Genomic DNA, 27,317 nt, shown 5'->3' with positions numbered 1-27,317 from the left:
CGTGGTCTCCTTAAGGGGAAATCTTGCCTGACAACCTGTTGGAATTCTTTATGGAAATAACAAGCAGGTTAGACAATGGAGTGTCCCTGTTTACTTGGTTCTTCAGAAGGTCTTTGACAAGGTGCTGCACATGACTCTGTTAAACATGATAAGAGCCTGTGGTATTATAGGAACGAAACCAGCATGGATAAAAGATTGACTGACTGGAAGGAGACAACGAGCAGGAATAAAGGGGGCTTTTTCTGGTTAGCTGCTAGTGGGTGACTAGAGGTGTTCTGTCGAAGTTGGGACCGCTTTTCACGTCATATGTCAGTGATCTAGATGATGGAGTTGATGGCTTTGTGACGAAGTTTGTGGATGATACAAAAATAAGTGGAGGGACAAGAAGCAGGGAATTTGCAGAAGGACTTGGGCAGGTTAGAAGCAATGGGCTTTGAAGCGGCAGATGGAATACAGTGCAGGGAACTGTATGGTCACTTTGGTTGAAGAAATAAAGGCGTCTTAGAAACATATCAAATTATGAAAGGGATATATGAGATAGAGGCAGGAAGGTTGTTTCCACTGGTAGGTGAGACTGGAACTAGAGGACAGAGCCTCAAGATTCAGGGGAGTAGATTTAGGACGGAGATGAGGAGGGACTGCTTTTCCCAGAGAGTAGTGAATATGTGGAATTCTCTGCCCAAGGAAGCAGTAGAAGTTGCCTCGTTAAATGTGCTTAAGATACAGTTTTGCACAGTAGGGGAAATAAGGATTATGGGGAAAAGGCAGGTAGATGGAGATGAATCCGTGGTCAGATCAGCTGTGATCTTATTAAATGGCGGAGCAGGCTCAATGGGCCAGGTGGCCTACTCCTGTTTCTATTTATAATGAATCCAACATTTGCAATTGGCTGACCTCCATTATTTAAAATTTTCTGGTTAGCTGGATTGTATAACCCAGGGGTGGCCGACCTTTTACATTCCATGCGTTAACTTTTTCACGCACGAGTTCAGATGCTCCATACAACTCCTATATCCCCATTCAATTCTTGTAAAAATATGTTAATATAGACATATTTAGCATTTTTACATGATATAATGATTTAATATAAAAACAAGATAAACATTACTTACCTTAATGAGACTTTTAACAAATATATTTTGTCTTCTTTTGACTTCTTTGTTTTTCTTAATCACATATTCTTTCCGTAACTTAGACTCAAGCACTAGCTTCAGTTTTCCTTCTATTTCAGTCTGATGTTGTGTTTTATAGTGTCTATTAAGAGCATGTCTTCTATTATGTGAGAAAGTGTTTTCACAAACAATGCACAACAATTTTCCTGACGGACCGGCTATAAATAAGAACTCATTTTCCCACTGTTCATTGAATTCAGGCTATCACTTTCTGCTTTCCTTCTGATCATTTTCTTTTGCACTGTGATGGGTAACTGAATGTAAAAACAAGGCTTAATTTTCGAAGAAGTACAAAACTGCAAATATTCACAGAGGATGAACAAAGCACAGCTCCGTAGCGCACGAGTGTCAATTGTAAACTGACTGGCAAAAACCTGCGATGCACCACTGGTGCAGACGCCTGGCGCCTCAGGATCAAACAAGTATCAAACGTGTATTGAACAGTTATGGAACAACTGCAGAACAAAAGTCCTTCTTTCCTAGTTTGACTCATTAAACATTTTTTTAAAAATTGAAAACAGATTAATGTGAAAGAAGATAACGTTCGCCAAAAGATGTGCATGAAATAATAACATCGCTAAAAATAATCACTAAGTTTTAGATTTATTCTCAGGAAAACCCATTTCTAGCTCTAAGCTGCTTGAATTCCTGTTAGAGATTTTCTTTTCTACAAATCGGTTTTTGGTTAATACTTCTTGCGTGAGTAGGCTTACTTTTTTATTATTATCACTGGGGTGCAATACGCCACTTCTAATCATTCAATGCACCACGGGTTGGCCATCCCTGGTGTAACACAACATGGTTACCTGGGTTAGCTCAGAATGTAGGACATACAGGTGCTCATATTGACTTCTTGGTCTTTAACGCAGGTGAACTTTGAGAAAGATCATCGCAATAAGTACCTGGAACTTCTAGGATACAAAAAAGAAGAACTTGCAGAAAAGGTAAGAAGAATATTTCTTGATAATATCTGAGATTAAAAAGACAGGCTGGATGAAAATTGTGGTAATTATTGGGTCTATTTGTGAAAGGATTAATTGCTAACAATGTACTTGGAGAGCCAGGTGATAAGTACTAGTTAAATTGAGCACATTTCTCTTGTGTTGGCACCATTTAACCCTGATGTTTTTTTAAAATTTCTACTCTAGATTGCATCAGCACTGCAAAGTGGGGCAGGCAAGATCGGGCTTCCATCAGATCAGGTACAGATGGTGTAAAGTGGATGAAATGTAGCACACATCCCTGCCAGTGCTGGCTGTGAAATGGGAAAACTATTGTCCTGTTCTCTGCTTATTTCCAACTTGCATTGAAGAGGTCCTCCAACTCATTATAGCTGTATCAGCTCTTCATAAGAATTATAAAGTTAACCCCTCAGTCCTCTGCTTGAAATATATACCTCCTTCCCTTTAGAGTTGCAACATTCTTTGCTGTTTATTAACAACTTTCTCAGACGGGAGTTTCTCTTGAATGATTCCTGTCACCACCACTCATTCTGAGTATTCTGCGTTGTTATGTTAAACTAGTGACGTTGCTGTGATTGTAAAATAGATTACGTTGGCTCAGCCTCATTCTGTGTCCTGCAGGTAGTCCTAGACATTGGTCTCAGTGGGGATTAAATTAGGTAGGCTGTCCAATCAGAAACTGAACCAACACCTCCACAGACATTCGAGAAATACCAAGAGAGCCAAAGCAGGAGGAATTAGATTGTTGGTCATGAAGCTCTTAAAATAGGGAAGAAAGCATTGAACTCTAATGAGTCAAGGACAGTGGAAGTAAACAAACCAATTGCCTTTGTTCTTGCCATGTGCTTGAAGGAATGGGGGCTGCTGTTTTGTGCAGCTGTTTTGTAAACTTTATTTTGTGAGCTGTCTTGTGCACTCAGGAATGATCCTATCAAGGTGCTTTAAAGTTGACACAGTGACGCTTCTGATAATCTGCAGAACTAGAGATAATTTCCAAATAAGAAGTTATTTGTGAGGGGGTTTTTTGCTACGATAGAACTTGCAGGTTTATGAACAGGGGAGACTGTGCCTGACCTGAGTAGTTCGAGCCTGGTAACTGGCTGATTCAGAATAAAGAGACATTAATTACAAGTTCCAAACACGAGTAAATCTGCAGACAGATTTTTCAAGCAGCACACTCAAAATGCTGGAGGAACTCATTAGGCTATGCAGCATCTATGGAAAAGAGTAAACAGTCAATGTTTTGGGCCGAGACCCTTCAGCAGCATGTGCACGTTGCCACTCGCAAAAGGGGCAACAAATTGCTGCTGTCTTGCATGACATCCAATGGGAGCCTGACACAGGTCAGGCAGGTGACCTCGAGCCAATGAGATTGAAGCACAGCATTTGAACTGATAAGGAAAGGTTATAAGAATGAAGGGCTTCGAATGCAAAGCAGCGAGAACTCCAGAGACTATCGCAAGGAAGAACCCCCAAGCCAAGGACTGGGAGAAAAAGGATCAATCGTTTGGCTAATGGAAGATTCTCTATTTCGGTGTTATAAGTTGGAGAAGTGGTCTGAGTTAGTATTGGTACAGAGGGAAAAGTAGAATTTGTGTCTTAAGTTGTTGGCCTGGATCAACATAGTTTGTGCAGCGACTATAAAGTGCAAGCTTTGATTAATTAAGAGTTGTGCAGTGATTTGTAGAAGCTAGATCATTGATGATTGGTCAACAAGATGGGATAATTAAACACTTGGTAGAGAAGGTAGTTTTTAAGAATATTAAAAGGGGGGAGCTTTCAGATCCGTTGGCGTAAAAGGCTGAAGACATACCTCCCAATGGAGGGACAAAGGGAAGGGGGTGCACAAGGTGTCAGCATTGGAAGAAGTCTTGACAAGTAAGAACCAGGAAGATGGATTAGTCATTGACAAGAGAAAATCTGCAGATGCTGGAAATCCAAGCAATAACAACACACAAAATGCTGGAGGAACTCAGCTGGGTAGGCAGCGTCTATAGAAAACAGTACAGTCGACGTTTCGGGCCGAAACCCTTTGGCAGACATTGTTTGTGTTGGTTACTGGTCACAGTTATGCCTGAATTGCTGTGTTGTGATGACGGTTAAAGATAGATTAATGCAGGATTGGTGGCAATGGGTTTGATTCTGTACGATATATTTCCGTGACTCTACATCCCAGCATATTTGTTAATCTCCTCATGTCCTCCAGTAATAATAGACCCAATACTATAGTCTTTCAACTTGGTTGAAACTAAAATAAAGATTGATTTCCTGGAATTAAGACTATTACAAGAAATAAAGTTTCCTAATTATTTTTAGGGAAGACATGTTGGTACTCTTTAATTTTTGCAGTGTTTTAGTTTAGGTAGTTGGAAAGTTCACAGTAAAATTCTATAATTTTGCAGGTTAGGGAATGATAGTGTAATCTGTCCCTAACCCCTGAATGAATTTTCTTCTTCAAGCAATTAGATTATAATTTCTTATTTTCTTTTGAAATTCTTGATTTCAGATGTGCTCCTAATTTTCTTTTTAAAATCCATTATGGATCGTGATTTCAACACTTTTCCTCAATGAAGCATTCTACTGAACTACTTCCAATCTAAATCTCATTTCTAACCTAACTTAAATTTGCTTTCTGGTCACCAAATCACTGATTGTTGAAAATAGTTTCTCCCTATTTAAATATCAAACCATGTGTGATTTTGAACACCTTTTATTTCTCTTTACTTTCTTTCTCCAATCGCAGCACTCTACTATTCAGTTCATAATTTTGATTTGATGAAGTAGCTTTTTAAAAATTGTACCAATTACTAAATCAAATAATTGTGTAACCTGAAAAAGTGGTTAATTTATATCTGTCTGATCTGTATTGAATATTAGCATCCTTGAACAGATCATGGGATGAATATTATTCCACAAGTTGAAAATCGTTATTTAAACCAGCGGTTTCATTGGGCATGGCTTTTATCTTTGTGTTATGAATTTAAATCCGAGTTTGATGATACAGAGTTGGGGTTGTTTCATCCCAAGGTGGCTGATGTGGTAAACGGGGCAAAGTACATTAGTGCAGTTAAGAATATTCTCCTGAATTCTGGGAGAGTAAATAGTAAGGCAGAGTCGAGGGCATAAAATTTTGCTGTACCAAAGGAGGTTTTAAATTTGGAGGTGAAAGGTGGCTGGTACGGCATCCTGACATCTCAATGGCTGTTGCAATTGGGGCAAATGGGTTAAAATGGCAATGTTAACAGTGGGCAATTAAGTAATTTTGTTTCTGATTGGCCTATCCAAATAGGGGAAGCTGATCATCAGGTGTACTTGAACTGAATATTCAAACTTCTCCAGTGTGGAGCATGTCAGCTCCATAAAAACCAACACGCTAAGTAGTGCCATCATGTTTTAAAGCTCAGAAGCGAGATACAGTTCTGACACATTCAACTTTGCATTGAGTTTGAAACTATACTACCACTATTTGAGCATCTCACTATTTTATTTTTAAATATGTAGTTTTATTTTTTGGTTTGATTATTTTGTGCAGTGATATAAGGGAAGTTATTGTATCAGCAGTGATTTCTCTCCGACAGGAGAAGATCCAGAACGAATCTGGGTGCTGCATTTCATTCTCAGGGTGGTGACACTAATCCAGTTAGGGTTTGAGTGTTTGTCACATCAGCCGTCCTATGGTCCTTCCAAGATCAATACCAGTGCAGTTCTGGGTTAAGTAATAGTTTTCCATTGACCTACATCCCCTAAGGATGGAGCTGAGTTTGGAGGGGGAAGACAATGCCCCATCATCTCGCGGACCGCTAATGCATTGTAATATATTAATGTTTTTAAGTAAGTCTTTAGAATCATCACAGTTGATGATCTGAACGAATGCCAGTATCTCAATGGTTTGAGTGCCATGTTTTACTGACAGACTCGGGTATTATGATCTGTATCACTTGTGGAATAATCTTATTTTGATCCCAGACGTTGTTATCTCTGGCTTGGCTTGTGCTTCCTGCTCTTCCTTCTGATGTTGTCATATAACCCTTCCTCTTTAAGGCTCCCAGGGACTCTGAGCAGCCAGCAGAGAATGCTGAAGACAGCCCTGCTTTAGAAGATCAGTGCCTGGGGGAGGTATCACATCAATCCCTATTGTCATTTGTCAATCTGAATATGATAATATTGTGTGCTGGTTGTACTAGTGTTCAGAAACCTGTGTTTGGTGTTGGAGACGTTAAGTATTGACCCAAGATCTGAATATTTTGTTTTCAAATGGGATTGCCCCCCTTCCTCTTCCTTCCACGAAGATGCTGACACTTTGATGGGCTACTTTGTCCTCCGGTACCTCGAGTAAATGACACTTGCGCCTAATCGTCGTGAGGGGCCATTTAGGGCAAGTGTATCTTTTCCTGCTGCTGTGTACATTTCCAGGAAGCAGGAAACACTAGAATTCCTTGGTCGTGATCTGGTTTGGGAACCATAGCTGATTTTCCTGTAACTAGCTGAGGTCAGTTTTGCTGTTACTCGGCTGACTCAGTTAAACCTTTGAGCCTTTAATGGAATCAAACTGTAAATCGAGACGTTCCTCTTTGAGTGCTCTGATGATTCCAACGCTCACTGCCTGACCATCAGGGAAAAGGATAATCTACCTGGGCTGTACATTTAGGCCTGCACATTGTTATTTGGAGTTGGGTTGTGTTTGACAACCTTGTATTCTGACTGCAGTGTAACAGATGCCCATTTTCATCTCAAGAGTTACAACTCTTGACAATCATGCCCTTCAAAACTTTAGAGAATGGAATAAGGTGGATTGTGTTTTAAATATGAGTACCAATGATAACCTGCTTGTGATTGTTTTCATATTGTGTGTATTTGATGCCCACAGGTGGAAAATGAGCACAGAGAGGACGAGGACGAGGATAAGACAACGTCCAAGAAGCAAGTTGAGAAAGAACCAAAATTCAGTATCTCTATTAGTGGAGGTAATTAGTTTGTACAAAGTTTGATTTGTGTTCAGATGAGTTGTAATGGCAGAGTAAACTTTCTGTCATTGAATAGAGTGAAAAAGTTAGGACAAAAATTAATGCTTTATTGCATAATTAACATTTTTGCTCAATAATTAACCCAGCAAACCGCATCTCCAAATTGGTTGATATAATCATCAGGTTCTCCAAGAAAATCCTGTGTGTTTTTCAGATTTATAACATGCAAGGAGAAAGGTCATTTTGACTCATTGGGTTTGCATTAGCTCTTACTAGAATGAATATTTGCCTCTGCTTCATAAAATAATTTTCTTGGAATAATAAACAAATAATAGCTTTCCCAGAAATTATTCGGGCTTTAAATCCATACAATAAAATCCAGAGAATTCAACCACCATCATTAACGATCATTAAATTAGTAAAGTTTCCTTTTGATGTAATAACATTTAAAGGAAATCCCACTTGGTCTGTGTAGCAAGCTCTGTGCGTGACAAACTGCATATCTGCAGATAAAATAGGTGCAATATTATTCGAGCAAAATGCATGTGGTTTTGTTTTTTGTTTCTCCATTTATTACTAGTTACTGGTTCTGTGTGGATGTTCTTGGCAGAGATTATTTCCTGTTATCAGACTACCAATTCCTCAGAACATCAGTTTCTAAAATTTGTAATGTACCGATTTAATTGAGTCTTTCATTGCATTTAATTTAAAAATTTTTCTCCTATGCAAGCAACAAAAGGTCAAATTCTGTGAATGCGACTATTTCCTTTAACCTTGCGCACACACTTCAGCCCAGTAAATGACAGTTTAGTTGTTAGGTGGCTTAGAGAAGATGTCTTGGTCTCCCTTCCCTGAATATACAGCAGGAGTTGGACTATCAGCAGGAGTTTTCCTGCAGCTTCAGGACAGCCATCTTGTGAGGCTTTTGAAGACTTCATGAAATCTGAGGGTGAGCCAGAGGCTAGAAGGGAAAGTCAAAATGCTCTGACAGCCACAGAGTTGGCAGATTTTCAAGTTACTCCAAGCTTCCCTCATCAGTTATGTGCTGAGGAGCATCTTTCTTGGCTTTGTATCATGAGCCTACCATTGTTTCAAAGCTTAATAGTGCAAGTGACACAGCTTCAAATCTGTGTAAACGTTGGTGTAGGAAAGGGAGGAATGAATTTGCATATCAGGTTTTTGGGATGTCACAGGCGCTGTGCACCAAATGGATTGCTTTTAGAACTCGACACTTCACCATAAGTCAATAATTTATGCAGATTATGGTCTCACGAGCTTCACACAGTGGATTGTTTTTGACGGCAGTACTTGAGGGGACAGTGTTGACCAGGTCACCGGCAGAGGTTGTCCTGAGAGTCGTGCCTCAAGGTCTTTGATATCCTCCTGAGCAGACAGGTGACTGAGCCCAACGCCTCTTTTAAAATACACTGGAGCAATCATTCAGCTTGATGCTAAACTGTGGCAGTGGTCTATAGCTTGGAATAAGGCATTTTGGTGAGAAGGATGTATTTTGACAAACTCTTTCCATTCCACAGATGTTGATGGGTTGATCACACAGGCTTTGTTGACGGGCAACTTTGAAGGGGCCGTTGATCTTTGCTTGCATGATAACCGAATGGCTGACGCCATCATTTTAGCAATAGCCGGCGGGCAGGAACTGCTGGCCAAGACACAGAAAAAATACTTTGCCAAAACAAATAGCAAGATCACCAGGGTGAGATGGCTTTCTTTTTGATCACTGATGTCATTCTTTATTACAATACTTTCGCAGAATTTTGTTCTTAAATTTTGAATATAAAACTTAGTTGATAGATGCTGTGGTGACGCGGGATTGGGAAGAAATTCTGCAGTCATGTGATCTTCAGAATTGGAAAGAAGCTTTGGCTGCCTTGTTGACGTACGCTGGGCCTGATGAATTTGCTGCACTTTGTGGTGAGTAGTCCCTTTGCCCTGTGTTCTGAAGTATCTGCCATCTTAGCTCTAACTGACTGTAAACAATGAATGTTCATTATAAAGTTTCATTCTTTGCAATTGGAATGTTAATGTTTCCTGCTCCACAGATGCTGACTGACTTGCTGAGTATTTCCAGCATTTTCTGTATTTATTTCAGAATTTCTGGTATCACTATTTCCGATGCCTGTGTGGATGACGGTAGCTTGCAGAAGACAAACTGTCCCTGTGTAATTCAGCTTGTGGCAGCGACAAGGATGGCCAGCATTGCTTTTTGTCAGGGAAATCTGTGAGTTTGTTGAGGAGGTCCTCCAGGAGGATCACACCCTTATCATGGTTTGGAAGCTCGTGTGCCTCAATGACTCAGAGAGCTCTGTCGGCTGGAGTCAGGGCTTCATGCTTTGGCTCTTGGTAGGGTCACCCATGCCAAACAGATCAAAGGGTAGAAGACAGACTAAGAGTGGTCCACTGGTCCTCCAGATTTAGGGGTTCAGCTCAGGGCTAACGACCCTGACCGGTCAAACAAAATCGTTATGGAAACAGCGATGAAGAATCCTTCTACATCTGAGTGTGACGGTATTGCTGAGTCTCTGCTCGGCTGTCAGTAGTGAAAACCAAGAGGAAGCTACTGACACGGTGAAGAAAGCCCTGACACTGCTAGAGATGGAGGACCTTCATTGCTGTCCTAAACGCCATGTCACAATTTGCCAGAGGTATTGAGGAGATGGGCAAAGAGATAGATGAGGGCTGGTCTGTGTGTGTTATCTGTGTAAGGCATTTGACAAGACCCCACGTCTAGGAGTTTAAGGCACAGGTGAGATGACTAATTGGATCCAAGTTTGGATTAGTAATGGGCAAATTGTCTGTGTCTAAGGTGTCCTTGTTGTTCTGATGTATGTTAGTGACTTGGCTGTGGATGTAGGAGGTACAGTAGGAAAATGACACAAAAAAATGATAGTTTGTGGATTGGAAGGGCTTGTCTGAGGCTACAGCAGGATACAGGTCAAATGGGAATATCCTCCAGATGCTTTATGGATCTGCTGATGTGATATTGAACCCTAAATTCCAAGGTGCTAGCTTCCTATTTGTGAGTCAGTTAGATGTGGCTACGTGGTGATGTCACTGGTTGAGACGCTGCCTCACACACCAATGACTCTGGTTCAGTCCCTGCCTCGGGTCCTGTTGGCAAGTTCTCCCAGTGACACGGGTTTCAGTTTGCTCCCGCTTGTTAAAGACATGCAGGTTAGTTGGTTAATTGTGGGGGTGTGTAATCTGCAGAAGATGATGAGAAGGTGAGAAAAATAAAAGAAAGGGATTAAGGCTGATTTATACTTGTGCGTTGGTGTGTCTGAGTCGCTCTGCAATTCACCGCCAAGAGGCTAGTTGGCGGTGGGGTTTCTATGCCACTGTGTTGAGTTTCTTCGTGTTGAAACTCAACACAAAGAAACTCAAACTTCAAACAATGGCGACTGAAACTGAAGGAGGGTGAATTTTCTGTGCTTGTCCGGCCACTGAGAGACATGGATGAGGAAATGCATTTCAAATATTTTTGGATGTCGGCGGGTAGATTTGACGATTTGGTTCATCGTCTCCAACCATTTATTTCCAATCTGTGTATGCACAGTATAATCAGAGACTGGCAATCACCATTCGACTTTTAGCTTCAGGTGGAGGTCAACAGGCTGTAGCAGCTAGCTACAAACTGGTGTCAAGCACAGGGTCCTCCATAATTTCGGAGGTCTGTAAAGCATTATGGAAAGCATTGCAGCCAGAGTTCCTTCCCTGCCCTTCAGTCGCCCAATGGGAAGCTATTGCAGCGTAGAGGAAATGCGATGCTACCAAGTGGACCAATCACAGTTGTTGCAGTCTGCGACGCCACGACGCGTAGTTACATTTTGGGAGAGGTGCACGTTAGGCTACGGCATAGGGTTGGCGTAGAGTACAGCGTAGGGTACGCTGCTATGCCATACCTACGGCGTACATTTGACACACAAGTATGAATCAGCCTTTAGTGTGTGTGGACTTGAAGGCCTCTTTCCAAGCTGTACCTCCATACAATTAGGAGAGGTCGCTTCACTTGAGGTAAAATTTGCCTTTTGAGTTAAAAGTAAAAGTTCTTCAGCTGAGTGCAGTTAAAAGATACACTGTATAACTCTCTAAGAACACCAACAGAGATTTGGATCAGCGCACCTCTTCTCACTCGCACTGCTCCTCGGAGTGCAGACTTCAGTCATGATGTCAATGTTTTGGTCTGTTGGAACTCTCTAAATCTCGGTGTGCAGTGAGTGAAGTGGGTTCCTGTGTTGGTCGGCCACTCACTCGGGGAATACACTGCAGAAGCTGAAAGGAGGGGTGTGTTTGGAAAACAGCCTAATCTGCCGGGGACCCGTGTGGTTACACTCTTAGCCACGGATCTGGGAATGGCTCTCTCAGATAGATGTACAAATTGAAAGTAAGTTAAACAAAAAGCGGATATTTTAAAAAACTTTGTTGTTTGTTTCACCTAAGATTATTTGGGTGCACGTTTGGAGAGAGAAGGGGACAACAGCCTTCAAGCTCAAGCTTGCCTGTGCTACATCTGTGCCGGTAACGTGGAGAAGCTGGTTGCCTGCTGGGATAGAGCTCAGAATGGTAACTCTCCCCATGCTCTCCAGGTTAGTCTGGCTGAAATTCCTTTGGGCGATGCAGTTCTGTTTTTAATTTTCCAAGAGGAGATGGTGATAGTTTCTTTTAAAGGTAATGTTTTGACGAATTTCATTGCAGTGGGACTTCTTCCCTAGTTTGTAAAAGAAAAAAAAAATCTCAGTGCAGATCCCAGATGGCACTACCTTTGACTTGCTAAGGTGAAAAATATCCTTCCAAACTGGTTTCACACATGACTGCTCATCCTTATTAGTTCGTGTTCAATGATCATTTATTTAAATGGTGTGAAATAGCTGTGATTTTCAGCTTCATCTTCCCAGAGAAGATTTAGTTGTGACATCTGGCTAAAGACAGACTAGATGACATAATATTAGCATCTAAGTTAAGCCATAGTGCAAATCCAGACAGGAAGATTTCAAAACCTATTGTTGTCTCACGTTCCAGTCCCACTCTTTAATCTTTTCCTCGGGAAGATTGTGGGGTTTCACTCCTCGCTTTTCCTAACAGCAGTGCAGCTAGAATTGAAAGCTCGAGTTACCCCTTCACTCCACGGCACTGTGCATTGGCCTCTTGCAGTGCTGAAAACAGCTCTGTGTTAAGTATTTACACAATATCTGATTAGGTATCTCTCCAACATCCCTGATTACTTACTCTTAGCTCTGATCTTGTGTTAGAATGTAATGATAATTTTTTCCACTTAGCAAGAAACCTACAAAGGTTAAGGCGTGAGTGACAAATTCATGTGTTGGTGTTGGACTGGTTCAGAGAGTAAAGATAATTGGTTTGCTGGGAGAATTCACTTCTCTGAATTATGCCATAATTTCTTTAAAATTCCCCCAAGCTGCTAGGTAATGGGAGACTCTTTTTTTAAAAAAATAGGCTTTCTGAAAGACAACACTTTTCACTCTGCAACGTAATGTTTGCAATTGAACAAGATGTTAGTAGCTCTCGTCTGTTGATTTATTTTGGATTGGACTTCAATATCAAGAAAGTATTTGTTGGAATGTTAAAAACTGTTTACAGAGTTGACTACTAGTGTGATAAGTTCCAAGTATGGAGGGTCTCTTAAAAAGGTTTGTATTTGAGAAGCTAAGTCATAGAAGAATGTATTTTCCTATTCAAATGGAAAAGGTCGGTGTGAACGTAATTTGGCTACGATCTCTCCAGTCTTAGTGTGGACTTTTCTGCTTACACGGAGGGGTTGATGCAGTGATGCCAGTGGTCTGGGCTACTCTTCACCACTGATGTGTGGGTAAGAAGCACTCTTAAGACTGAGAGCCTGCACATGGAATGGGAGCTAAGTTTCTTAAGACCAGCTGCCTTAGCAGGTCATAGTTGCATTGTGTATTGGCCAGATCACCTCAGCAGTTAATGACACTGCGGGGTTAACATAATGAAAGTGTGCAGTCCTGTGCATCAGGAATTCTGCAAGGGCGTGTTATAAAAATGGGTCAAGCCTTCCTATACTATACTCTATTTAATGTTGACATTATGCCTTACCCAATGCATCATTCCAACCGATGATCTAACAGGAGGAGACTTCTCCATGGCCAAGATCTTGACATTGTACATTTTTATTTTGTTCCATGTTTTCAGGATCTCATAGAGAAAGTGGTGATTTTGCGTAAAGCCATCGAACTTACCCAGGGAGCACACAACAACGGAGTAGGGGCCGTCCTAGCAGAGAAGATGAGTCAGTATGCGAGTCTGCTGGCAGCCCAGGGAAGTTTAGCTGCTGCTTTGTCTTATCTGCCTACTGACGCAAATCAGGTACTGATGCAAGTCGACACGTTACTACATTCGTAGACTTTGGTCTGCCGCTCAATATGGAATAATTTTGCAACCAAAAGTACAATGAATAATCTTTTGTTTTTATTGGTCGTCTGTCAAATTATTGCTGTGAAGCTTTTGTTTACTGTTTTGAAGCTTGCTAGCACGAAAAGAAAACACCACTACCTTTAGATGGTCTATGCAATTTTGATAATGTGAGTTTTTTTTCTCTTTTTTTAAAATTAAAGATGACAATCCTACATTTACGTGACAGACTGTTCCGTGCCCAGGGTGAACAAGTAGCAGGGCAGGAATCGGCTCCTTCCTCTTACGTGAAGCATCAAGCTCCGAGAGGCAGTGCTGGTTTAGGTCACTCACTCAACCAAGGACAGGTGCAGCCTTCAGCCCCCACCCAACAGTACTACCCACAGGTAAGACCGCTTCTCTCTCTTTCACCCGAGGCTAGCACAACCTACGTAGAACTTCTTATATTCTCTGAGATGTAAATGAAATGGGAAAATGTTCGTCTTCTGTTGGTGGAAATTCCTTGTGAGAATCGGGCGTGTGCTCATTCGAGGTGATATATGAATAAGGTGAAGTGTCATATCCAGTTACACTGAATGAATCGAGCTTAATGTCTAGGCGCTGCCAACTCCAGCTATGTGATATTATAAATCTAGGTCCCAATATATTTGTTTGCTGATGCCCCTGTTAAGTCACTTCTGTCTGTAATTGTCTGATGTTCCCAGTTTTCACAGAAGAATACATTTACAAAACTGGAAGGACACAGGGGCTATTGGGCAAGAGAATTATTATGCATTAAGATCGAGTCGAAATAGGACTAATAGTGTGCATCTTAGTGATAATGGAAACAGGCTGCTTTGAGTTGCAATCTCAGAGATGGCTTTGGATTTGAAAGTATTGCCAGGAGACTGGAAGGTCACTTTAAGCCTGTGGATAGGTTTATTATTGTCACATGTACTGCGGTAAAGTGGGAAAAAACTTTGTTTTGCACTCCATCCCTATGGATTATATCACGCAACACACACAAAATGCTGGTGAACGCAGCAGGCCAGGCAGCATCTACAGGAAGAGGTATAGTCGACATTTCGGGCTGAGACCCTTTGTCAGGACTAACTGAAGGAAGAGCTAGTAAGAGATTTGAAAGTGGGCAGGGGAGGGGGAGATCCGAAATGATAGGAGAAGACAGGAGGGGGAGGGATGGAGCCAAGAGCTGGACAGGTGATAGGCAAAAGGGATATGAGAGGATCATGGGACAGGAGGCCCAGGGAGAAAGAAAAGGGGGAGGGGGAACCCAGAGGATGGGCAAGGAGAATAGTGAGAGGGAGAGAGGGAGAAAAAGGAGAGTGAGAGAAAGAATGTGTATAAAAATAAATAACAGATGGGGTACAAGGGGGAGGTGGGGCATTAGCAGAAGTTTGAGAAGTCAGTGTTCATGCCATCAGGCTGGAGGCTACCCAGACGGAATATAAGGTGTTGTTCCTCCAACCTGAGTGTGGCTTCATCTTGACAGTAGAGGAGGCCATGGATAGACATGTCAGAATGGGAATGGGATGTGGAATTAAAATGTGTGGCCACTGGGAGATCCTGCTTTCTCTGGCGGACAGAGCGTAAGTGTTCAGCAAAGCGGTCTCCCAGTCTGCGTCGGGTCTCGCCAATATATAAAAGGCCACATCGGGAGCACCGGACGCAGTATATCACCCCAGTCGACTCACAGGTGAAGTGTTGCCTCACCTGGAAGGACTGTCTGGGGCCCTGAATGGTGGTAAGGGAGGAAATGTAAGGGCATGTGTAGCACTTGCTCCGCTTAGAAGGGTAAGTGCCAGGAGGGAGATCAGTGGGGAGGGATGGGGGGGACGAATGGACAAGGGAGTCGCGTAGGGAGCAATCCCTGCAGAAAGCAGAAAGACGGGGGAGGGAAAAATGTGCTCAGTGGTGGGATCCTGTTGGAAGTGGACATCTTTCCCTCCCCCCTCCCCCCCCCCACTTTCCGCTCCCCAAGCCTCCCATCCCATGATCCTCTCCCTTCTCCAGCCTTGTATCCCTTTTGCCAATCAACTTTCCAGCTCTTAGCTTCATTCCTCCCCCTCCTGTCTTCTCCTATCATTTCGGATCTCCCCCTCCCCTCCCCCTCCCACTTTCAAATCTCTTACTATCTCTTCTTTCAGTTAGTCCTGACGAAGGGTCTCGGCCCGAAACGTCGACTGTGCTTCTTCCTATAGATGCTGTCTGGCGTGCTGCGTTCACCAGCATTTTGTGTGTGTTGTTTGAATTTCCAGCATCTGTAGATTTCTTCGTGTTTGCGTGGATTATATCACCATATCTTCCATCGAGGTAGGACAAGAGGAAAAGCAGAATGCAGAATAAAGTGTTACAGGGAAAGTGTAGTTCAGGCAGGCAATAGGATGCAAGGCCATGACGAGGTAGACCGTGGTCAAGGGCTCATCTTATCGTCCAGTTGTGTTATCACAATGGGACACGCTTTCAGGCTTTTGGGAGGGAGAGAAGAGAGCATACCTTAGGCAAGTGAGGTCTTTCATTACATTGGATGCCTTACGAAGCAACAAGAAATGTAGATAGACTCCACAGAAGAGAGGCTGTTTTTTTGAGCTTTGTTTAAAAAGAAAATAGAAATGGGGATCAGATAGCTAGATCAACAAAGTGAATGTGAGTGTTTAAGTTCTGGAAGATGTAATACAAAGTAGGAGGAGCATTCGTATTGAAAAATGTGGATTAGTTAAGGATAGATTGGCTTGTTTTGAGAAAATTGTGGCTTGATAGGGGAAAAAACAGTGACTGCTGATTGTATGAAGTTTGAAGACAATTTGTTGCAAGAGCCTTAAACTTTTTTTTAATATGCTGGATAGGCAGATGAAATTCAACAGAAACATGTTGGAAAGGAGAATAAAAGTTTTATATGACGTTGTTAAACCCAAAAAGCCAGAGAGAAATTAAGGATAAATATGAACATATTTAAAAATGGGCCTCTGAAGTAACAGTGGTAATCCTAACCGTCAGTGAACCATCTATTCAACCACAGAATATTGTGCGCATTCGTGTTCACTAGTTTAGAAAATATGTCAGGCCCATGGAAAGGATGCAAAGGAAAATTACTGAAGTAATGAAATGACAACTTGTATAGAGTTTTTAAACAATCCCAAATGACAGAAAAATAGGCAGTCAAAAAGGGTTTGGATATGTTTTCTTTGGTATAAAAATGTTGATCTCCTTTAACTAAGTAATATATAATGTTATTAATAGGGGTATTTCACATTGACATTATTTTCTCTTTAAGTTTTTACATATTTTATACAGTAATATTTATTAATAATCTGCTGGAGTGGAAGTTTCATGAAATATGAGTGTGAAGACAAATAATTGGTAAACTCAGTGAAAGTAGATTGTAAGTTGCTGTTCTTTGGATGGAAGGTCACAGAAAGCACCTGAGGAATTCAATGAAGCTTATTCTCAGCAGTAGTTTATTCTTAAAGAAAATGGCTAGGCTTGTATTACATTGAAACGGTCTGTTCCGTAAGTGCACTGTGGATTACCGATCACATCAAAAGGGTAAATGTTAGAAGGCCACATTGTGCCGACGTTAGTATGGGTTCCACTTGGAACCACCAGCATTCAGCTGTCGAAACCAAAGCAAGTCACTGACTTTGGAGCATAGAACTGACCGCTCGGCTCCCAGGATTGAGCCAGCCTGTTGGCTCGGCTGTAAGGATACCAACCCCGGGGCCTGGTCTCACGGAGATTCCCAGGCATTGCCATGGGGTTCCGTTTCCCTGGGGCTTGAGGTACGAAGCAAAGGGAGGACAATAACTTATTTATTTTTAAGGTTTTAATCCATGTGCTTTTTATATTTTGTTTTCATATTTTAAATGCTTTATATCATTTGCTTTCATTCCGATTTGTATGTATCTGAATGCTGGAGTTGTTTATTGAAGTCAATAACATATTACATAGAAACATAGAAAATAGGTGCAGGAGTAGGCCATTCGGCCCTTCGAGCTTGCACCGCCATTCAGTATGATCATGGCTGATCATCCAACTCAGAACCCTGTACCAACCTTCCCTCCATACCCCCTGATTCCTTTAGCCACAAGGGCCATATCTAACTTCCTCTTAAATATAGCCAATGAACTGGCCTCAACTGTTTCCTGTGGCAGAGAATTCCACAGATTCACCACTCTCTGTGTGAAGAAGTTTTTCCTAATCTCGGTCCTAAAAGGCTTCCCCTTTGACAATAACAATACAACATTCCCACCATTAGGCGGGGCTGAGCAGGGGAAGTTTTGGGGAAGAACCTCTTCTCTGCCACCAGAAGCCTTTTGCTGTTCAGACCCGTTGAGACCCTGTACAGTTGAGTGAGTCAGATGGTTCGGACTATCCAACCAAGAACAATTTCCATGAAGGATCTGAGGAAGATTGCTAACCTCCTTTTTCTCTTGAAAATGCTGCTTGCATCATTTTCAATATTATCTCAAAATTTTAAAGATTTTTCTTTTTGCCCTCAGTTACTCGTGCCATTTGGTTTTGGAGGTGGAAGCAAGATCAGGCAGGCATCAGGAAACCAACTTGTAGGCTCCTGCCCAGTAGTTAGAGAGGTGGGGATGACCTCTGCCCTCCCCTTTCTCAACCTCCAGTAACCCAAGTGCAACACTGATGTGCTTTCCCTAAAGCCCTTACCTCAAACACGAGATGCTCAGTCATACAGTGATTGCTTCATTTTGTGCAGAAGTTTATCACACACTGGATTTGTGCAAAAAGGTTGACGCACTTTAATGAAATCAAATCTAGATGAAGAACAGGCAGACCAGCTACCCGAGAGGATTGTGAAATAACTGTCGCCTGGAGGGTGATGATTTATTCTCCCATATGAAAACTGGTTATTATTTGAAGAATTTTTATTTCTGTTTTTGACGCAGATCTTGCTGCAATCTGCTGCAGGGTCTTTTGCCTTCGCAAGGAACTCAGCATCCTTATTTATCATCCGATTATTTCAATAACCAAGCTCTGATTCTTACTGAACACCTCGAGCGATTGTAAGATGTTTTAATAGCTGCTTTCGTCCTGCTAACTTGCACCTTAACAGCTGGAGTTCAGCAGAGCATGTGTGTCTCCAGCTGCTTTCACTCTTATCGGAGCATGTCTCAACGTTGCCGTCAGTGGTGCTGGGAGTAGATTGATTACTAACTTCCAAAAGGGAAAGGGATAAATAATCGAAGGGGTACATTCTGCCATGCTGTAATGAAAGGAGAGGGGACTGAAACTAATTGGGCCGCTCTTTTGAAGAGCTGGGCTGGCACGAAGAGCCAAGTAGTCTTTTCATCTCTTGTTTAGTTCAATCATTTATCTAATAATCATTAGATAAATGCCTGGAGTGTATAGATAAATGTATAGCAGGTCAACTACGTATAGAGAGGAAAAAAAACAGCAGATGCTTGAAACACTTGGCGAGTTAGCCATATTTATGGAAAGGGGAACTAAACATTTCATTCTGATGACTGAGTTTCTCTTTGCAAAGATTCTACCTGACCTGAATTTTCTGTTTTTATTGTGTATTGAAGACTTAATTCAACCTAGGAACATAATTTGAAATGGAATTTTTTTTCCCCCGCAATAGTATTAAGATCAGTTATTTAGCATAATCTACCAGCAGCTCAGTTGTAGGGAGACTTATAGGGGAACAGGAATGAACAAGTCACCATCGACACAGTACATAACAGCATCTTACAAAGAAACATCGAAATGTTTGATAAATGAGACGAGAGTTGTCAAGCCAGTCAGAAAGTTGAAAAGCTGTAGCAAGTTTTCCTGATGAAGTGTCTCGGCCTCAAACATCGACTTTTCATTTCTAAAGATGCTGCCTGACCTGCTGAGTTCCTCCAGCATTTTGTGTGTGTTGCTCTAGTAAATGTTGGCTTGGATTTTTCCTGTAGAACGTTACTATTATAAGCATGACATAAAATCCTGGCGTAGTAAATTCAGTTAGAGAGATGTTATATAGCATCTGTAAGAATTTAGAATCCGAATCAGACTGACGTGATGACAGGAAATTGGTTGATTTGTGCTGACATACAGTGCAAAGACATAAATGGCAAAAAAAATTAGTGCAAATGACACTTGTTCACAGGAAAATGGCTCACCCTGAGCAACACAGACAAAATGCTGGAGGAACTCAGCAGGCCAGGTAGCATCTTTGGAAATGAATAAACATTCAATGTTTTGGGTCAAGACCCTTCTTCAGGACTGGAAAGGAAGGGGGAAGACGTCAGAATATAATGGTGGGGGGAAGAGAAGGTGATAGGTGAAGCCAAGTGTGTAGGAAAGGTCAAGCGGGCTGGAGAAGAGGGAATCTGATAGGAGAGGAGAGTGGACCATAGGAGAAAGGAAAGGAGGATGGGACCCAAGGGGAAATAATAGACAGGTGAGATGAATTATTTCTCCCTGTTACTTCCCCTCGATCCCTTCCTCCTTCCCTTTCTCCTACGGTCCACTCTCCTCTCCTGTCAGATCCCTTCTTCTCCAGCCCTTGACCTTTCCCACCCATCTGGCTTCACCCATCCCAGTCCTGCTGTCCACCTTCCCCTGTCTCCGCCTTTTCTATTCTGGCATCTTCCCCCTTCCTTCTCAGTCCTGAGGGAGGGTCTCAGGCCAAAACGTCAACTGTTCATTCATTTCCACAGATGTTGCCTGATCTGCTGAGTTCCTCCAGCATTTTGTGTGTGTTGTTTAGGATTTCCAGCATCTACAGACTTTCTTGTTTAAGTGGTCCACTGGGTCTGTTCAGACATGAGTGAATAGACACAGGGACTTCCTCGGGCTGCATTTCTGTGTTTGTGAAGGGATGCTGTAAGCAATAAGGCCATTTTTCTCTCCCCCACTCCCAGGGAAAATGCTGTCATTTTGTTTTTTTTATCATTGCCTTGATTCTTTATTATTGTTGATAACTTCGTTTTGTTTTAAATCTCTTGTTTTTGGTGCTGTAATTAGAGCCTCTGGGGCACTGACTGAATCAGATAGGTGTGTAGATTGGCAGCTGGATGTTACCAGACTGACAGATTGTAGACTAGTGCCACCCACTGTGATAGCAATGAAACGCACTGTCTAATTCCCCGTTTCATTTTCCTTCCTGCCGTCACTGCAAACCGATTCCTCGTCGTTCCTCTCTGTGCCTTTGTGGCACATTGGGCAGCAACTTTGCCATTTCCTTCGCGTTTATCTGTTTTTCACAAGGCCGAGTTGCTAGCTCGACGCTGAACCTGACACGGAAGGGAAGCGTGCAAGGGGCCGGCCGGATTCGAACCCGGGACCACTCACCTCAAAGTCCAGTGTGGATGCCACTACACCACTGGCAGGCTGTGCAACTGATCTGTTCTCATTAAATGGAGAGCTGGACAATTGTGTATCAAAGCTAACAAATTGAGATTACTTACACAACTCCAGTATTTTTAATATCTTTACTATGATTTTTGCCTTCACAGATTAAGAACAAAGTACATTCCTTTTAACACGGATAGAAAGCTGGAGGAACTCAGCAGGTCAGGCAGCATCTATGGAAAAGAGTACAGTCGACGTTTCTTGCCGAGACTCTTAAGCAGGACTTCAGCAGGTCTTTGCCTGAAACATCAACTGTTTACTCTTTTCCATGGAGGCTGCCTGGCCTGCTGGCTTCCTCCAGCATTTTGCGTGTGTTACTTGGAATTCCAGCATCTGCAGATTTTCTCTTATTTTACATTTCTTTTTGAGATTCTTTTCCAAGCACGTGTTCTGCTCATCTGAGGTTGTTGTTTTATATGACCTTCACTTTCAAAGCATCATATTCTGGAAAGTACAAGTATCTAGTCCTGGTCCAGGTCCGGGTTTCCCTTTTCAATCACAGACCTACCCGTGATTCGCAGCCAATCATTATGTGAAGTCCTTTCTATTTTGTGATAAGTTTGTATGTAATTGCCAATATTCCTTTTATTTCCCCATCTTGGTGTGTTACCAGATCACGCATAAATCACCTGTTTGAATAACACCATGTTTTCAATTGTGGACTGTTAGCAGATCTTTTCAGGGGTTGATGATGATAAAGTACTGTGTTTCAACATATTTGGATTTGAGAGTATTGAATCAAGAATAACTACTGTATAGTTCAAAGTACATTTATTATCAAAGTATGTATACATTATACAACCTTGAGATTCGTCTCCTAACAGGCAGCCACAGAACAAGAAACCCAAAAGAATCCATTAAAAAAAACAACAAACACCCAACGTGCATAGAGGGGAAAAAAAGCACAAATCGTGCAAACAGTAAAAGTAAGCAGGTAGTATTGAGAATGAAAGTGAGTCCTCAGACACGAAGCCTGGAGCAGGCCCACAACTTCAGCCTGAGTTTATCACAGAGTGGAGTAAACGTCGCATAGATGCATAGTGTATAATGTTCATTTCCACCAACCGAGCAGCAACATTTCATAGCAACAACAGTGAATTGCCTGTAATTGGGAGTGACTACTCGAGATTTGGGAACATGGGGCCGTTTATAACATCTCACTATGTAGATGCAGGTCCTCCAGATTTATTTATTTTGGACTTTGACAGTTCTATCTATGTTTTGTTCTCCTCGCTGTGAACTTGACTCCTTTTTTAGACAATAGGTGCAGGAGTAGGCCATTCGGCCCTTCGAGCCAGTACCACCATTCACTGTGATCATGGCTGATCATCCACAATCAGTACCCTTTTCCTGCCTTCTCCCCATAACCCTTCACTCTGCTATCTTTAAGAGCTCTATCTAACTCTTTTTTGAAAGAATCCAGAGAATTGGCCTCTACTGCCTTCTGAGGCAGAGCATTCCACAGAACCACAACCCTCTGTGTGAAAAAGTTTTTCCTCAACTCCATTTTAAATTGTCTACCCCTTATTCTTAAACTGTGGAGGTCAGCCGAGGTGTGACAATTGAAGGAGTGAGTGAGGACATTGGCTGAGAAGGAGCGGTTGATTTAAAACCTGGTCGAGACCAGCATTAGCTTTCTTCACTGGCTGCTGTACCTGCATGTTTACTTTCAGTGACTGATGAACAAGGACACCTAGATCTCATTGTACTTCCCCTTTTCCTAACTTGACACTATTCAGATAGTAATCTGCCTTCCTGTTCTTACCACCAAACTCTTTTTTTGTGCAACTACAGTGGTTTTCTCACAGCTACAAGACCCTGGCCCAGCTGTTCTTTCTGACAATTGCATAATATAAGGACTTGCTGATCTTTTAAACATTCACCATCAAAACGATGTGATGCAGTGACCACGTTTCCATAAATTTAGCATCCTTCTTGATGGTAAAATATTCGGATGTCAGACCTTGTAGTGAAAAGTTACTATTTTCTATAGGACTAAGTACAGAATTCTCCCGCCATCTGAAGGTAGAGCGTTCCTATGAAATGGTTCGTTAGCCGGAAGGTTGTAAAGTGAAGAAGCAATTATTTATATGGGAAAAATTTGTGAGCGTTCGCAGACCCAAAAAATAACCTACCAAATCATGCCAAATAACACATAGTAAAAGCAGGAATGATATGATAAATACACAGCCTATATAAAGTAGAAATACTTTTCTACAATTATTGCCGCACTGTTCTCCATAGCGAAAATCTCTTGCAAGCGCTCTCAGCAGAAACACTCTCTCCAGTAACCTTTAAGCTATGAATCTGCCAAATCATACCAAATAACACATAAAAATACACAGCCTATATAAAGTAGAAATAATGTATGTACAGTGTAGTATCACTTACAGGAATCGAGAAGTCAGCACCAAGCACACTGATGATGGTGTGTTAGGCTGAGTCGTTGGATGTTGGGGTGGTGCAGTGGAATGCAGGGTGCGTCCTGGCTACCGCTGCATTCTCCGTGGCCATGTTTCGATCCGCGGCCTGGGGGTTGGGGTGGTGGGGCACTGGGGTGTCATCTCATCATCGTCTGTTTCCATCAGGGCAGGCAGGTCATCTTCTTCTATGTCTGCCTGCCTCGATGTCGAAGGTCGAGGTTCGTCGTCTGCTGCGGCTGATGTGGGAGGTTTGAGAAACGACAGTATGCTTGACTGCTTAGCCGCGTGCATTTTTCTATCATACGGTTCTTTGTAAGCACTCAAACCATCTTGCAAATATGCCCTAAATGGACGTACCCTTTCAAAATTAAAGTTGTACTTTTCTGCAATCATTGAAGCGAAAATCTCACGCAGTTGCTTCACGTTCAGTTCCTGGTCGACTTCACTTTTGGTCCATTCGCTACTACATTCGGTTTCGATTGTTATCCTTTCCTCTTCCAATTGCATCAGCTCTTCATCTATCAGTTCTTGGTCATGGGATGCCAAAACCTCTTCAACATCATCTTTGTCAGCTTCCACAAGCCAAAATCACTTTGTCCTTACTTCGTTCACCACAATTGAATTGCTTGATTATGTCTAGTTTTACGCTAAGTGTAACACCCTTACAAGCTCTTTTAGGCTTTTCCGATACCTTAGAACTCATCTTGCAAACGGCTGCTCACAGGCACGTGTTTAAGCAATGCCGGCTAGAATGCAGTTCCGGGGGAGGAGCTTGGCTGCTCGGGGCGCGCGCTGCCTTATTTTGTAACTGTGAAAACACCTTCTGTTAGCGAAAACAGGTAACTAATGTAGGTCTTTCGTAACAGCGAGGTTTCGTAAAGCGAACGTTCGAAAAGCGGGGGTCACTTGTATCTTCAGAAGTTTTACTTAAAAAGACACAAGTGTCTTGGCCCAAAACTTTTTTCCCTAGATGCTGCCTGGCCTGCTGAGTTACTCCAGCATCTTGTGTGTGTTGCTCTGGATTATTAAGCTATTGGCTCTTGGGGAAGTAGTAATTTGAGCCAATAGCAAGGCTGGCTGCCATCTGGGTCAGTCTTTTTGTGGAATGTTAGATTCACCCAGGAACTCAAAAGATTTGCAGATTTTTCTTTTCTGGCCAGTTTTTCCTACCTCGTTTTTCGTTTCCCTGCCCTGTGGCCAAAGCTTTCCTTGGCGATGGGTTGCAATTCCTGATTGGATGTATCACCGTTTGGGTTTTTAACCTGAGACAGAACATTCGGATGATGACCGCTGAGTGTTAAGGTCCCGTCGTTCTGGCTGTGTGAGCTCCGACAGGATTAACGAGCGGGCCTGATTGAAGAATACAGCTTGCTTTGCTGCATCAGCCATGATCACAGTGAATGCTGGTGCTGGCTCGAAGGGCTGAATGGCCTACTCCTGCACCTATTATCTATTTCTGTCTCATGGGTAAAGGGTCATTTATATGTGTTGATGGTAACACACTGCTAAGATGTTTCTAGAATCGTGTTTACACTTTTGCCTAAGGGAAATTTACCTCTTTCCCCACTGGTTGCACGTCCCATAAGACCATAAGGTATAGAAGCAGAATTAGGCCATTTGGCCCATCGAGTCTGCTCCGTCATTCAATCATGGCTGATCTATTTTCCCCCTCAGTCCCAATCTCCTGCCTTCTCCCCATATTCCTTCATGCCTTGACCAATCAAGAATCTATCAACCTCCGTCTTAAATATACCCAGTGACTTGGCCCCCACAGCTGCCTGTGGCAAAGAATTCCACATTCACCACGCTCTGGCTAAAGAAATCCCTCCTCAAATCTGATCTAAATGGAAGCCCCTCTATTCTGAGGCTGTGTCCTCTGGTCTTAGACTCCCCCACTATAGGAAACATCCTCTCCACCTCCACTCTATTGAGGCCTTTTACCATTTGATAAGTTTCAATGAGGTCACCCCTCATTCTTCTGAATTCTGGTGAATACAGGCCCAGAGCCATCAAACACTCTTCATAATGATAAGCCGTTCAATCCTGGAATTATTTTCGTGAACCTCTTTTGAACCCTCTCCAGTTTCAGCACGTCCTTTCTAAGATAAGGGGCCCAAAACTGCTCACAATACTCCAAGTGAGGCCTCACCAGTGCTTTATAAAGTCTCAACATTACATCCTTGCTTTTATATTCTAGTCCTCTTGAAATGAATGCTAACATTGCATTTGCTTTCCTCACCACAGACTCAACCTGCAAATTAACCTTCAGGGAATCCTGCACAGGGACTCCCAAATACCTTTCTACCTCAGTTTTTTGTATTTTCTCTCCACTTAGAAAATAGTCAACCCTTTCATTTCTTCCACCAAAGTGCATGACCATACACTTCCCGACACTGTATTCCATCTGCCACCTCTTTGCCCAGACATCCCTACCTGTGATGATTGAATTTGTTTCTTTATTTTTACATTTTTCTGCAACCACAGGTCCTCCTTAGTCCGTTCTTGGCTTTATTTCCGTCAGCGATGCTCGGCAACACACCAATCTGAAGCTGGTGGAATCATTTAGCAGATTCAAGCACTACCAGATTTAAAAAAGAGAGAGAGATTGCTCCCCTGCTTGATTCAAAGATGCAGCCACAGAGTTCCACGTTTCCCAGTATATGCTGTCTGGACTAGAAGCATGTTTCCAGCAGGGTTACCTGGCCTGCGACTTTTTTTACTGCTCTTATTTTCTAAATATTCTGCTGAGGTAGGGAAAACCAGTGTAGCCTTTCTACTATATCCTTTTTTCTGATGCCGTTTGGGGACACATTTCAAGCTAAACCCGTGGGAGAAGGCATTCTCACCGACAGTTGCAAGATGGGAGCGTTGATCCTGAAAGTTCTGTGGAATAAGGGCATGCTGCGAACTCTGCTTCCGAAACTTGGTCCCCTTTGGAACTTGAGCTGAGTTTTGGGAGCAAAGTTCAAGACCTGTATGGTGCTCTTATCACGGGCTGAGCAGTTGTAAGAGAGGGTGAATTTCTGTGGTCAGCTTTAAAAACACTCAATGATCACTTCCACCGTTGCATAGTAGTGCCTTCAGTTTGATATGAAAAGCAATTGTTCATATGTTTTGAATTGGTTCCATCTGCTTGGCTGCTGGGTGATGCTTGTTCAAAATACAGGATGTTTCTATTGTATTACTGCTCTATCACTCTGCACACAGCTGAAGTGTCTGACAGGAGAAGTTTGCACCATGTTGAAATACAGTGAAACTTGTTTTTTAGGCTACTCTTTGCCAGAGTCTGGGAAGCCTTGCGAAATGGCTGTAATTTCTGTCTGACCCTTGTCGGCAAACCCTGGGAGGTTGTTTAACCTGAGTGCATGTAGGTCTGCTTGATCCAATCATATCCTCAGCTCCAGCAGATGTTGGCTGGAAATGTGTTGCCTGGCCTAGAGATGTGGGAAGTTTGCCTTACTGTAACCTCAGCGCTGCCCTGCTGGTCAACAAACCGGTCAGCAGCCAGGTATTGAATCCGGTGCAGCAATTTCCCTCTTCTCCGATTGTCTCATCTCTCTGGGGACGGGATACTCGGATAAAGCCCATACATTCCTTATCCAGGACTAGATTGTGTCCGGTTTCCTCATGGGCACGGTGAACAGTAATACATCTTGTTTAACTCCTAAGTTGGGAAGAGTCCACTGAATTTCTACACTGGCTGAGAGCAGATTGGATCCAATTTTATCCCTGAACTGCACCGTGTGACCCGGCTATCAAGAACCTATGTGTTTTCTATTGCAAGAGTTTCATCCATCCACAACTTCCTGAGGTTTGGAAGTCTCACTTAACACTGAAAAATCTGCTGTTTGCTCTGGCCCCATTGGCTTCCCTTGTTGATCACACATGGTAATATCAGCAAATGCTATAAGGTCAGAGTCGTACAGTCATCCTTCAGACTGTCTCCATGCCAACCCTCATTACATTAATCCCATTTGCCCACAAGAGGTCCCTATCCAATGCTTTGCATATTTCAGTGCCTGTCAG

The 27,317-nt window shown here is 42.5% G+C and overlaps 1 protein-coding gene across 5 annotated transcripts in view; it reads left to right on the top strand.

The window, feature by feature from the left end:
- sec31a (SEC31 homolog A, COPII coat complex component) overlaps nucleotides 1-27,317 on the top strand; it is an 88,737-nt gene that overhangs the window by 39,119 nt on the left and 22,301 nt on the right. For 4 of the 5 annotated variants that reach the window (XM_063043453.1, XM_063043456.1, XM_063043454.1 and 1 more), the window contains exons 12-20: nucleotides 2,042-2,116; nucleotides 2,321-2,374; nucleotides 6,176-6,250; nucleotides 7,002-7,098; nucleotides 8,634-8,812; nucleotides 8,904-9,030; nucleotides 11,557-11,702; nucleotides 13,288-13,461; nucleotides 13,710-13,892. In XM_063043453.1, the coding sequence (XP_062899523.1) occupies nucleotides 2,042-2,116; nucleotides 2,321-2,374; nucleotides 6,176-6,250; nucleotides 7,002-7,098; nucleotides 8,634-8,812; nucleotides 8,904-9,030; nucleotides 11,557-11,702; nucleotides 13,288-13,461; nucleotides 13,710-13,892 (1,110 nt within the window). The remainder of the gene's footprint in view (nucleotides 1-2,041; nucleotides 2,117-2,320; nucleotides 2,375-6,175; nucleotides 6,251-7,001; nucleotides 7,099-8,633; nucleotides 8,813-8,903; nucleotides 9,031-11,556; nucleotides 11,703-13,287; nucleotides 13,462-13,709; nucleotides 13,893-27,317) is intronic. The other variant, XM_063043455.1, reaches the window with a different exon arrangement.

This window comes from Mobula hypostoma, chromosome 3, assembly GCF_963921235.1.
Source record: "Mobula hypostoma chromosome 3, sMobHyp1.1, whole genome shotgun sequence".
NCBI lineage: Eukaryota > Metazoa > Chordata > Chondrichthyes > Myliobatiformes > Myliobatidae > Mobula > Mobula hypostoma.
This window is presented reverse-complemented; position numbering and strand designations above follow the sequence as displayed.